Genomic DNA, 14,200 nt, shown 5'->3' with positions numbered 1-14,200 from the left:
AACTCAAATTGTGGCTCCCCTTATCCATTTACTTAGTTTTGTGATGGCATGAAAATACAGGAAGCATCAACTGTTGAACGCTTGGAGCAAAAAAAAAAAATAATAAAAAAATACACCACATCTTTTCTGTTGCATCCATGCATCTTTTACATTTGAAAAAAGTGTGAAAATCGACTTCCCAGTCCGGGAAATGAAACCACCCGAGAAGAAAAATGAATGCACCGTGATTTTTTTTTTTTTAATTCTCGAGCAGATATGTCTCGGTTCGTTATCAGCGTTGCTTCCCCCCAGCTAACATGCGTGCACTTCCAAAACATTTTCGCGCTGTATTGCGGCTGCAGGAGAGTCATTCTGTTGAGACGAAGCGTTGCTGTGGATGTGAAGAGAAACAATCCCAATTCCCCAGATTTGTGTGGTATGTCACCCTGAAGTCTGCTTTCTCACTGGCTTTACAGCTAATTCCCCCATTCTTCTCTGCTGCGCTTAGTGCAAAAGTAGAAACACATACACCACCCCCTGCTTCACACAGACACGCATGCCAGTGCATGTTTTTTTTACGTGTGTGCGCGCACAGACACACACACACACACACACACACTTTCTTTACTAATCAGCCCTATTGAATTCCAGCAACAATAGCCGCTCATCCTCGGGGCCACCCAAGCAGTGCATAAATGCACACACACACACACACACACACACACATGCATGCAACACCAGCATCACCAGATCATGAGTTCAGTCTTTTGTTCCTTCATTGTGTTTTCTCTTCCACCATTGATCTCACCTTCACACACAGGTCAGGAGCTGGCACTGGAAGACTGTGTTATCTGGACTATCAGCTTGTATCTGGGCCCACACACTGAAGTCACACACAGAAAAGAGCAGAAGGAGGTCCTAAAACCACTGTTACAAGCAGTGTCCTTGATTCTATGAGGAACATACATGTTGGATAGTTTAATGCTATTCTACTGTCATTATCATGGCCTCCGTCTTGACATTAGTTGCTGCATATACTATATATATTGTGCTTTTGTTTATAAGTAAGTGAACCCTTGCTTTCAGTATCTGGTGTGACCCTCTTGTGCAGCAATAACGGCGACTAAATGTCTACAACAACTTCTAATCCGTCGTCTAAAGCAGCTGGGAGGACTTTAAGCCCATTCCTCAGTACAGAACCACTTCAGTCCTGACATGTTGGTGGGTTTCCTCACACAAACTGCTTGCTCCAGGTCCTTTCTACTGGCTTAAGGTCAGAACTCTGACTTGGTCACGGGTAGAAAGGACTCGTGTTCTTGGGGTAGACGTCTTCCCGGCATGACCCGTTTCCCATTAAAATTCAGCTCACACACAGATGTCCTGACATTTTCCTTCAGAATTTATTGGTACAATTGAGAACTCATTGGTTCATCAATGATGACAAGCCGTCCTGGCCCAGATGCAGCAAAACAGGCTCAAACAAGGGCTTTACCACCCCTGGGTTTCAAAGACGGGAGGAGGTTCTGATGCAGGAATGCAGCGCTGTTTCATCTCCAGACATGATCCTCTCATTTAAACCGAGTGATTCTACTTTTGGCAGAAATGCTCTTTTTGGAGAGCTCCTTGTCCCGCTGCCATGCACACAGTGTTTGTTCAGTGTTCTCCTGATGGTGGATTCATAAACATTCACATTTGACAATGTGAGTTGCTTTGAAAATTACCCTGGGTTCCTTTGTGACCTCTCTGACTGTTATGCATCTTGCTTGTGGAGTGATCTTCGGTGGTCAACCACTCCTGTCTGACTTTGGATTTGCGGGTTTCAAACTCCTTAGAGATGGTTTTGTAACCTTTTCCAGCTCCTCAGAAAGCTCTTTTATCCGTGCCATCATACACTTCCACAAACATGTGTTGTGAAGACCAAACTGTGATAAATCTGTCTCCTTTCTTTCTTTCTTTTTTCTTTTTTTTTAAACAAAAGTAGTGTCATTCATTTGATTGGGTTCCCTTTGTCTGCGTTCAGGATTTCTGTGAAAATCTGCTGATGTTTGGAGTCGTTTTAAAGCAGAAACAGAAATTTCCGAGAGGTGCAAATATTTTAAGCGGCACTGTGTATCTATAAACATGCTGACTTCCAGAAAATGTGTCATCATCTGCATTAGGAAGAATCAGAGAGAGAAGTCGAAGGGTTTTGCCAAATAAGAAAATGAGCCCATTATCCTGCAGCCATTAAAACTGTCATATTTACCATCAAACAACATTACTCATTCTACTAGATTTGTGAGCAGCTGTCCAAACTGAGGCATTTTAAATTATTTCGCTCATCCCTGGGGCTGGGGGGTAGAGATAGAGGGAGATACACAGAAGCACACAGTCCCCCTCGCCTGGAACGTAACACTGAGTTATGAGTTGTGTGTGTACTGTATGTGTGTGGGGGGTGGTCTGTGGCCAGTCTTGTTGTTCTACCCTGGACTCTTATGTCTCACCAGAACATTTACTCTTGGTGTTTAATATTTCCCCAAGTAACTGAACATCAGAGTTAATTACAAACCATCTGTATCACTGCGCATATACCAAAGGGTGCCTGGGGAGCCCAGATTCGATAAAACTGCAGTGTTTTGATGCCCTGCGACTAATGATTGGCTTTAGCCCAATCGTGAAGAAATGTCGCGGCCGGCCCCGTGAAATTATAAAGTGTACTAGTATGAGTCATGTTGTGGGGACATAAATCGGTGGGGCCCACTTCCCTTTTGGGGACACAAAGCAACACAGATCGTAAAAATCTCAGCATGATTCCTCTGTTTAGGAATAGGGTACGGTTAGATTTAGATTAATGAGTGTTAAGGTTAAGATAATAGCGTTGTTTACAATGCAGGCATTCTTACACTGGCTCCAGCCCTGTCATAACCCATTACAGGACTTGTTTTTGTTTTCTTATCACTGAGCTGTGACATTAAATCCAACACGAGCTCCCCGGGTGACATCACTCATTGAGCACATTTGTCCTCATTAATGTACAGCTTTAAATCCATGCGGCCCGCATTGTTTACAGCTTCGGGTTTTACATGAGATCTCGCGCCGGAAAAAAATCCTGTTTGGTCTGCGCTACATATCCAGGTACGCACGTTGCGTTGCGTGTGTACGTCTGTGTGTGTGCGTGAGGCTGAGTTTTGGTTTAGATGCGGATGCGCATGACAGCAACTTCAAAAGACTGAGGTATCAGATTCAGACGTGGGTCGCTCTGCCGGGGCTGACAAACGAGGAGCTGTTGTGTGGGAAGCGAAGGAATTTACAGCATCTACCTTTCATCTACACAGGTGGGCCCGTGTGTGTACACATGTGCGCGTCTGTATACGAGGAGCCGGGGGAGGCGTGTGCGTGCAGTTTGTTTGGAGTTGGAGTTTTTGAGAATGCGCAGCGCACGCACAAGCAGGGTGCACGGATATGTGTGTAGGGGCGTGCGCATGTGCGCGCATGTGTGAACGCAGTGGCAGAGATTTAGACAGGCGAGTCACAACAATGACTCAGGCAGCCAGTGATCCCCGGCACTTTCCAGGTGGTTCAGCGCTCCGGTTCAGCAGCTCTTAATGTTAAGTCACTATATTCGTGAAGTGCACCCCGGCACAAAACAAGAGCTGAGCCAAATTCATGTCAGTAAAAAAAATATGTTATGTAAAAAAAAAAAAAAAAAAAAAAAATTTAAAAATTGTGTGGCTGATAAAGGTCCCACATTGTTGCAATTTAGTGAACATTTAAGTCCTCTAATATTACAGCAAAAGTGACAATCTGAAAACAACTGACAACACACATTTGTGCATCAGAACTTTTTGTCCTATCCCACCTATATATATATATACACTATGTGTTGTATAGTGCTATTTTTAAATATACCTTATGATTATCATTGTGCATTCAATATTAAGCTATTCAAATAATACACAAATATATATATTTCATTTATATAAAATATAATATATTTTATTTATATATTATTATATATTTTAGACATGTGCAGCAGTAAGGTGGCCCTGCAACTGCTGTAAACAATTGGCTCTCGGCCAATTGTGGGGAATCTGACAGAGTCGGTGTGTAACATGTGGCCTCGTGATTGGCTCAGCAGCGAGACAGGGGTGGGGCCTACTGTGTACAGGAGGCTTAGATTGACGGGTCTAGTGTGGCGCTCTGTGTGTGTCGCTGAACGAGTGAAGTGCTGACTTGCAAATTTATCCCTTTACTAAAAAAAAGTGTTGGATTCGTGTTAATGTGTATTTAAAGAAATTTAAATTGTGGGGGGAAATATAAATGTCTAATCAACCAGAGACTAATGAACTTGCAACCCCTCAGATTGATGTGTTTTCCTCTCTGTGTATACAACACTATAAAGAAAGTCAAACTAGCTCCACCTACTGATACTGCAGCGGCTTAATGCTGTCATAAACCGATCAGGCATAACATTATGACCACCTTCCTAATATTGTGTAGGTCTCCCTTGTGCCTCCAAAACAGTTGTGACCCATCAGAGAATGGACATGGGCTATGTGAGAGTGCCCTGTGGTGTCCGGGAACAGGATGCTGTTAGTGAATCTTAATTATGTTCTATTTAGATGAAAAATCATCGAGTCTGTAACGCACATTTTAATGAACACAAAGGAAAAGCAAATATATTTAGTGGGTATTATAACGATAGTAACTTGATTATCCTGGGACGTAGCAGTTTAGTTCATCCTGACAGTGAAGGTAGAGGAAATGTCATGTGGTTGTTTAGGTTTCCAGCTTATCCAGTCTGCCTTTTGTCAGGACTATATTGTTGTAGAATGTAGTGATAACAAAATAGACAAAATTAATTCTATTGAACAAAAAAATGTTGTCCAACAGAATTAAGGTAGATCAGTCTTGTAGTCTTACTCTTTCTAAAAATCACGTTGAGCACATATCTGATTTGAACCATCAACACAAATTCCTCAAACTTTTTGTCTGGCACCTCGACAGCGCATCTTGATAACAGAGCGTTCCGATTCAAAGGGTGCATTTAACCGGCAAATGCTGTCAGTCCGTGAGTTAACTCGACTCCTGATAACACCGCCGCGACCCTTTATCTCCTCGCAGGGTCGCAGGCAAACGCACAAAGACGGCCAGGGACCACAGAAGCAGTGTTTTTGTTTTTTTTTTCATTCAATTTATTTTGTTAGTTAAATTTCTATAGCAGGTGAGGGAACATAATGGTCACACGAGGGTTTTTCTTGAGCATAGTTTTCAGAAGTCACAGTGTTTCAGACATGGACGAGAACAGTTTAAAAAATGACAAATGGGAGAACGAAGGGCCAGAGAGGAAACTTAAACACAAGGTGACACATTCCTACACACCTTCTCCTTCATGGTCCTCCGACTGCCCCCCCTTGCTCCACACGTACACACACACACGCACACACTCAAAAAAAAGGCCTCTGCTCTAAAGTGTTGTCAACCCCTCCCTCCCTCCCTCCCTCCCCTGAACACCCCCCCTCCATCCTCCCCAAAAACAAAACAATAAAACAAAAGCAAACGGCAACAAATAGATATATTTATATATAATATATATTTACTCTTTAAAAATAGAACTTCAGTCTAGATACTAACATCTGTACAAACTACAAAAATAAAATTTTAATATAAATAATTTATATGGCATGACATTAACATTTGTTTTGAAATAAACTACAAACCAATGCAGAAGCCCCCCCTCCCCAAAAAACAACAACAAAAAAAAAAAAAAACAAAAAAAACAAAAACCCTCTCCCTAAAAACTCCTCAGTGACAACACCTCCTGGCTGTTACGGTCTGATCAAACTGTAAATGGTGCGTAATTATTCACAACTGCAGTAGCTACTTGACTCTTCTTTCGTATTTACAAAAACAGAAGAAAAAACAAAAGCTGCCACTTATGAAATGACATGAAAAAAAAATGAACTGCTTGTTTTTCCCTGCGATTTAACCTGGCAGTGACGAGACCAACACTGAGCAACGACAACCAAAACTGTAAAGCAAATTAAATGAAAGTCCTAATAAGTGACAGAAGGAAAACGCGAGGTGGGGGACACGCGGACAAGAAGAACAAGAAGAGGGGCGGATTAGAAAGTGAGTCAGAGCATTCTTAAAAGCAAATTAAAAAGTTTTACACGTTGTAATAATTGCACAGGGTCAACTTGTCACAACCCTAAAGCAGCCAGCAGAGAAAAAGAAGATAAAATAAAATAAAAGGAGAAGAAAACAATAAAATAAAATCACTCCCTTTGCATTGGATTTCAAAATTCCCTTTAGAAAATAATACAAGAAGGTGAAGGCAATACGCTTTTGTCAAACATAAAATGACGAAAGTGAACATCACCCACCGTAGAGCTTACAAAAACTGAAGAAAAAAAAAATAATATATATATATATCACAGCTCCTTCAAGTAGTTTAAAACTGCAGTGGATAACGGGACACGGATTCAACACGAAACATGAACGCACGGTCACATTCAGCCGATGCTGACGAGTCTACTACGGCCCCTTGATGAACATTTCCAGATTATTTACACCGACGTGAGAACGTAATACTGAGCTCTGAATGCTGTGATAACAAGAAAAAGGGGGGGGGGGGGTATAATGAAGGCACGGCGGTAACCACTGTTGAGAAAGCACCGGTTCTCTGCAGCTTGACACTGTGGCAGAGAACGTGTGCACAACGGAGAGTGTGTCAGATGCAGAGAGAATCTCACAGCACGCCACTGTGGAAGTTAGTTACTTATGAAAGGGAGGGTAGTGGGATGGGGAGTGGGGGCGGGGTACTGCATTTTTCTTTTTAAGGCAAATTGCTTAAAATTATTTTTTGAAGTGTAGCAGCAAAAAAAAGAACAATACAAGTAGAAATAAAACACTGACCATGTATGTTCAATAGCCTAATATCTTAATAACGCGCCACCTTTCGTGACAACATATAGCACATTTCTTATTCTATACAATGTGAGGGGAAAAACATCGACCGCCCCACATGAAAATAATCTTTTACATCTGAACCTTTACAAAAGAGTATACCCAAGTTATACAGTACTCTTTTAAATAGCTTCCCTCTTTTGTTTTTAGTATTAAAATATATACTCATAGATTTATATAATTCTTAAAACAAGTTTTTTTTCTTATTATGTCCTTGAAGTAAATCCTCTCTTTTTTTTTTTTTTTGCTTGTCCTCCAGGTGAAGTCTATGTACAGTTGAGCGTTCAAGACATTGACGTGGCGCCGTGCGGGCCTCGGGGTACTCCGGGATGTGGCCGGGGCACGGCGCGCGTGAGAGAGTCTAGCAATCTTTGGATGCCTGGATCCTCAGCCCACCTGCAGCACACAGAACACAGAGAGGTATTAGGAAACTGCTGCGGAGGACGGACGGTTCAGAAAAAAACTGCGTTCTCCGAAAAGAGCTAAACACAAACACGTTGCTCACCTTGTGTCTTGCCGAGCTGGAACTCTGTCTGGCCCTGCATTGCTTCCAAGTCCTGGAGCTCTAGAGAGTCTCTCTTACATGAAGAAAAGTTTGTTTTGTCACCGCGCGTCCTCTTAGCGTCCTCAAAGCAGTCTGACTCGCTGTCCGTGTCAAAACCTTCATGCATGTAGCCTTGGTACGCGGCCCCCGGCAAAGTTGGGTGCACGGCCACCGTCACGGAGGCTGTGGCCGTTACCATGGTAACAGCCCCCCCGGCGGCGGCCTGTTGCGTCGGCAGGGTGGAGCTGCTGTGAGCGTAGCTCGGCCCTTTAGTCCTGTTTGGCTGAGGCCCTCTGCCGTTCTGCAGCTTGGGCCCGCTTTGACAAGTCCTCCCAGTGAAGTGAGCCCTGTCACTGGGTAAGTGTTGGCCGGGCTGAGCCTCTCTGAGTCTCTGGGGGCCCCTCTGCTGCTCCCGCTTGTTTCCATCCCAGCATGTGACCTGGGATCCAAGAGGTGACTGTGCGTTGTGGGAGGGTTCACTCACTGGTTCAATCCTCCCACCGGGGGCTGCTGCATTTTCTCTGAAGGGCTTCACCACCTACAACGAACACATTTTCCAAATTAACTCACAAAAACGCATTTGATTTTGAAGGACAGACACAAGGATGAGATCGGGCATGAAGCGTACCGTGAGTTTGGGGAAGCTGGGGTTCTTGCTGGCTTCCAGCAGGATGTGAGATGTTGCAGGTGGAACGCCGCCGTGTGACGTCAGGTACGCACTCCTGTCACAGTACTTATAATCCTCCTCCCCGATCCCTGACGTGGTCGTCAGCTCTGAGTAATACTCCGAGTCCGATGACTCTGAAAACGCCTGCGGCCGAGCCGATCGTGGGTTGTGGTGGCCTGTGTAGTACCCGTGATGGGTCATGGGCGGAGGCAGCGGGGGCTCGGGGGAAGGCGTGGGCAGGCAGCTGGCATTGTCGACCGGGGTGACTTCAGCCGGGGGCCCCATCATGGAGAGGAGGACTGGGAGGAGAACCAAGCCATTCAGCATCCCCAAAACGGTCAGGATGGCTAACACGGCGAAGAAATACCTAAAGGATGAAGAGACGCAGGATGTTAGTCTGGACGTAAACCAAAAGAGGCAGTTCCGCAGCGCCCTGTGTTTACACTGAACAGGCCTGTCACTCGTCTTCCAGCCTATACACACATGAATCAGAAAGCCTACACAGACGTGCACGCGAGGTCACACAGTGCAACAACCCCGCCGAGTGTTGCGGTTTACGGAGAGGTTCGGCTCAAGCGCCGACGGGTCGAGAGCGTCGTGGCACTTTCACGCAGAGTAGAAAACGCGTAACGTTTCACACAGATCTTTATTTGATCCGTTCTCTCTGTTCAGATTTCCCGTCGTAATAAAACGGGCTGGACCGCACTGGGCTGATTCCTTTTCATGTGCACGGGAACACGCTCACATGTGCGTGCATGACTCCAAGCACGCGCACGTAGCTGGCACGTGAGGAAGGGAAGTAGCTCAGAGGAAGAAGTGAGGGAAAGCCCAGTGTTTGCGTATCAAAGGCAGGGGAGGGAGTGAGGGGAGAGGGGCGGGAGGGAGGGAGGGGGGCAAATCTGATTCCCTTCTCAGTCCAACTAAAACATGCTTTGATGCCTTCACTGCTGCAGCTACAAGACTTTCTCTTGCGCCCACACTGGTGTGCAAGGCAAGCGCGAGTGTGTGCGTTTTTACTTTTTTTTGTGTGTGTGTATGTGTGTGTGTGCATGCATCTCAGCGGAGCTCTGGGGAGGCCAGGGGTGGAGGCAGGCCACAAGAAAGAGCTCCCCAAGAAAATTAGAGAGGACTCCACTTAAACACTAACAGAAAGCAGAGAGACACTGAGATGCTAACCACCAGCCAGACTTTAAGAGGTAAAAGAAAGAGGGAGGAAAAAAATGATTGTTGGTATGAGGTGGGTGGGGGGGGGGAGCCAACAAGGACGGGGGTAATAGCTGCCGAGTGTTATGGAAACATGGACTACTCCAGTGATTATTACAGCTACTTTACTTGACAAAGATCACGCTTGAAGAAAAGTTCATGGTTTGCATGTAGGAGGCAATTTCACAACCCTTATTCACACTCATTTCAGTCAACCTCCAATTTCCCACCGCCACCACACACAGATTCTGTCTGACAGGTTTTCCCTTTCCCTCGTTTTTTTTTTTTTTTTTCCCCGGGCTGACCTCGTTTTCCTCCCCTATCAGAAGCGTGTGCCGTCGCAACCGTTTTAATGAAAATGTTCTGCCTTTTTGCCTTTCGCCTAAACCGCACGCGGATATTTAATCAAGGAGCTTTATCTGGCAACGTTCACAGGCCAACGCTGAAACAACAAATAGGATATAATAGTTTTTTATGGCGCAGCCCTCGAGCTTGCCCGCTCATTTGACTGCGTTCTCATTTCTTTACATGGCGGAAAAAAAAAAAAAACAACAAAAAAAAACAAAAACAAAACAAGGGTGAGACTGAAAGAAAAAAAAAATAGAGTGAGACGTTGGTGGGACCTCCAACAGCGTCTCACTGTTAGGAATTCTGTTGTTTATATAAACTGTAATCTTTTCCATTCGTTGTCAGGCCCGGGGAGTCGTGTGTGCATGTGTCTGTGAGAAAGAGACCCTAAGTGTTTACATGCGTGCGCATATGTGCATTTCTGCCTTGTGTGTGTGTGCGTCTCCGAGCGCACGCTTACGGCTGCCTGCATGTGCACGTATGCAACATAGTGTGTGTGTGTGTGTGTGTGTGTGAGAGAGAGAGAGGTCTCTGAGCAGAGTTGAATTAGGCTTGCTGTTTATTCAGTGTGTTACAAGGCCAGGAGATGTTTACAGCAGTATATTTATGCTACTCCCCAGCTAGCCAGCTTTGGCTTGCCCCATTCACCCGACCACAGCTACAGCTAAACAAGACCTCCAACAGAGACTAGACCCCTCCGTCTCCTTTTCTCACCCCACCCTCCCAAAATGATCCCAGATTACTGTGTGACAGAAAAACAAAAACCCAGATACTGCCGTTTTCTCCCTTAAAACCAGTCCCACGTCCTCCTTTATCCGTTTTTTTTTTCCCTCCAGTCCTAAACATTTACACGTCTTTATCCATCTAATACAACACCGCGGAGGATCCATTCATCATCCGCGAATCCACCCACCCACAAGGACCTTATATCCTTGCAAGGAAGCCACCCTCAGAGTTTCTCTCCTCCCTCCCCTCCCCTCCCTCCGCTTCTGTCTCTGTTTCTTCAGAAAAAAAAAAAAAAAAAAAAACTGTGCTTTTTATGTCATGGAGGCCTGTTGCAGTCTGTGAGCTCAAGGTTGTGGTTTCGGATTTTGGGCCGAGACCACATTCGGCTGAAAAACATGGAGCTATTTTTTTTTTTTTTTTTTCCACTCCGACCATGAAACAGTGGTAGAAAAGCGCACGCACGCACGCACACGAGAGTGCGTGCGCGTGTGATTTACACTCGTGTGGACGCGCGCGCATGCGCACACGCACACACGGAGGGGAACGGTGGTGTCTGTTGGTGGGCCGCGGACCGTCTTGACTCGCTGACCAGTTCAAATTTAGCTCCTCTTTTTATTACAGCATCCAACGTGGAGGGGGAGAATGCCAAACGGATGATAGGAATTTTTACAGATTCCCTTGAGTGTGTGAAAGAGACGGAGTGAAAGAGTCAGAGAGAGACACCACCCAGTGGGCAGCAGAACACTTCCATGTTTACAAGCAGCTGCTACACACCCTTGATGTTTTCCCCATTTGTTGCTCTCTGAGGTTGGGGAGACGGATGTGTGTGTGTGTGCATGTGGGTGTGTGTGTGTGCGCCTAGAGTGACAGAACCAGGTGCGTATTTGTCACTGTTTGTGTGTGCGTGCATAAATAGGGGGTATAACATTTCCACCTGCATGCAGCCCTGAATACCACCTCCCTGACAAGGCTTCCTCCCGCACCCAAGCGAGGCTTCACAACTGCTTCCGCACACTCACACCGACACACAATCAGAGCGAACCGCTGATTCTTTTGAACTGTCGCCCCATCTCCGCCACAAAAAAAAGCATAAAGGCAGCGCAAAACATGCATCGCTACACATATATATATGACTATACACACACATATGTATAGCGTCTCACCTCATGATGAAGTCAAACTCCGACCCTGCCAGCATGAGAACACCCAGCAACGTGGAGATGGCTCCGTCAACCACCGGGGCAAACATGTGCTCCAGAGCCACTGCAGAGCGCTTGTTTCTGTTGCCAATGGCTGTCAGGAAGCCCTGCGGCAAAAGGGGAAGGTGGGGGAAGAGAAACGAGTTAGAAATCTTGCCGATTACACAAAACCCGTGCTTGCGGCGAGGCTTGGCAAGCTCCGGGATGCCTGCGTTTGGATTTTACTGGGGATTACTACACTACAAGACAGTACACTGTGTTTGAAAGCGGGTTTGCCAGCACGAACGAGGAAGCCAAAAGTTTCCCAGTAAAACTTTTAATCGCACGTATTTCACCTTAATCACTTTCCATTTCGGAGCCTCTGCTCTCGCGCTGGCTTTTTTTTTTTTGTAAACAGCTAAACCGTTTTGCTCAATGAATTAACCCCGGACGGTTAATTTGAGCGCCCCGTTTTTACGTCGGGAGTGTTGACTTACCAGGGCGATGTGAACGGTGAACTCCACTCCGATGCCCACCGAAGCGATCAGTATGACCACAGGAATGGCGCTGAGCTTGATGCCAATCAGACCCATGATGCCAAACAACTCCACAGTCATCATGGCCAAGATAAACACCTGAGGAACACACATGGAAATAAAGTGTTACCAACTTCTGTGCAGGAAAATTTAAGAGTTCCAACAGGCAATAAATGGGATGATGGGGGGATATTCAGCTAAACGTGTGTTGTATAATTAAAAGCAAACAATGGCATATGATGATGTCATTCTCCAGTGACTGAGCTGAGCCCTTTTGCCGCTTCACCCCACACAATCTTTGACCCCGTTCTCAAGATCTCAAACCGCATATCAAATTTCCCACCCTGAGGCTAATGCCGCCCCCCTTTTTCCCCCGTGTATTCCTTCATCTCTTTCTCCGTTGAAATGACTAACATGCATCCGTCCGTTCGTTCTGCACAAACAGACACTCGAGATGGCAGCACGCGTTCGTGGTTTTACTGTTTCCGACATTCTAATGCAGCGGCTATCATACGATGCTAGTGCCTTAATAGTGAATGTGTGGGTCCGCAAAACCGCAACACAAACAGCAACAGCTCGTCTCAGAAGGCGGGGAGGAGAAAACGGTTCTTGGCCAACCGGGGCGTTTGATCCCAGCAGGGCCTTTGAGCTGGGGCACAGTTAAATTGGAAATGATAAAAGCTGTTTTACTGCTCGACCACATACGGGCTGGGTGAAACCTTCACGGGCTGACTGATGCTTGGAGACCATACATGCATGTAGCTGTGCCTCTCTGTCGGAGGAGATTGTGTTGTGCTGCCGTCTCAATCAGTGCTGCTAGGGACCGCCACTTAAATTAAACACATTCCATCTGAAGCTGGCTCTGTTGTTGTGCTACAGGCCCCCGGTGGTGACGTGCGGATGTGTGTTTGTGTGCGTGTTTGGGGCCTTCGAGGACCACCGGTCCCACCAGCTTGTGTGTGAGATGTTTTCCAACTGCTAACACTGCTAAAGATTGTCTCATTCTCTTCTCACACGCACACACAAATATATCCCTGATGGATGGGTTGGGCAGGCCAAGGTCGCAACTGGGCAGATCTGTCCTGTCCCCAAGTCTCTGCCTCTCCCTCTGACAAAAGCAGCGAGGGAGTTGGAGGTAGAGGCTTCAGGAGGGCAAAGCCTTTCTTGCTCCTTTGCATTTCCTTTTCTAAGGCCGGCCGAGCCCAGATTAGAATGACAATGGTCCGTGTGTGTGTGTGCATACTGGCCCTCCACAGAGAAAAAGGGGCCCCCTAGACAGAGTTATTGAGCTATGCTGAGGAGCGTAAGAAGAAAGAGAGAGGATGACGAGAGGGACGGTGGGGCTAATGATGTCGAGGTAGGATGAGGTGGAGAAGCGAAGGAAAAGCATGTAAAAAAAAATTAAAAATGGGCCGATAGGAAAGATGAGGAAGCTGATCGTCAACTTACAATGATTCCAGCGGTCCAGGGGTTGAGCAGGAGAATGGCACAAACGAGGAAGGTGCAGGCCAGCACCACGCTGATGGACAGCAGGAACCAGTGTCTGAGGCCGATGTACTGTTCCCAGAAGAGGAAGGGGTATCCGTTGGGGTAGTTGAACACGCCCTTGCGGCTAAACTCGTCGCAGATGGTCCGCACACTCTCGATGGCTTCCACAAAGTCACTGGCCTGGCGAAGACCATTCAGGTAGAAGGGGAACTGGGCAAACTCTAGTGGTTCCGCTGCAGGGACTGCAAAAAGGGATAGATATATATGTTTATGTATATGTATATTCATGCTATGAAGCACTTTTCAGTTTCCAGTTTCTCCAGAATGATGCAAGATAAGACACTCACTGCGCAGATTTTCCCCTGTAGTGTCATACTTGTCGTGAATCCACTCTCTGGGGTGAGGGTAGAAGTTGGCCTGGGAGGCAGCGTAGCCCAGAGGGTCATTACTAACCCAGACTGTCAGGTAAATGTAAAACACCTCCGGGGGGATCAAACCCTCTGCATCCACCAGCCGGCGAGAAGTCAGCTAGAGAAAAAGGGGATGTAAAATCATTTATTGAGTTCTTGTCCGCATTGCCACC

General features: G+C 46.2%; 1 protein-coding gene across 2 annotated transcripts in view; it reads right to left on the bottom strand.

The window, feature by feature from the left end:
- Positions 1-5,129: 5,129 nt before the first annotated feature.
- ptch2 (patched 2) overlaps positions 5,130-14,200 on the bottom strand; it is a 28,417-nt gene continuing 19,346 nt past the window's right edge. For both annotated transcript variants that reach the window (XM_047590423.1, XM_047590424.1), the window contains 7 exons: positions 13,965-14,145; positions 13,579-13,859; positions 12,091-12,228; positions 11,579-11,721; positions 8,100-8,505; positions 7,433-8,009; positions 5,130-7,323 (listed from right to left, as the gene is read on the bottom strand). In XM_047590423.1, the coding sequence (XP_047446379.1) occupies positions 7,289-7,323; positions 7,433-8,009; positions 8,100-8,505; positions 11,579-11,721; positions 12,091-12,228; positions 13,579-13,859; positions 13,965-14,145 (1,761 nt within the window). In that variant the 3' untranslated portion in view covers positions 5,130-7,288. The remainder of the gene's footprint in view (positions 7,324-7,432; positions 8,010-8,099; positions 8,506-11,578; positions 11,722-12,090; positions 12,229-13,578; positions 13,860-13,964; positions 14,146-14,200) is intronic.

Source organism: Mugil cephalus, chromosome 7, assembly GCF_022458985.1.
Source record: "Mugil cephalus isolate CIBA_MC_2020 chromosome 7, CIBA_Mcephalus_1.1, whole genome shotgun sequence".
In the NCBI taxonomy this organism is placed as follows: domain Eukaryota; kingdom Metazoa; phylum Chordata; class Actinopteri; order Mugiliformes; family Mugilidae; genus Mugil; species Mugil cephalus.
The sequence above is the reverse complement of the archived record's forward strand: the minus strand, read 5'-3'. Positions and strand labels throughout refer to the sequence as shown.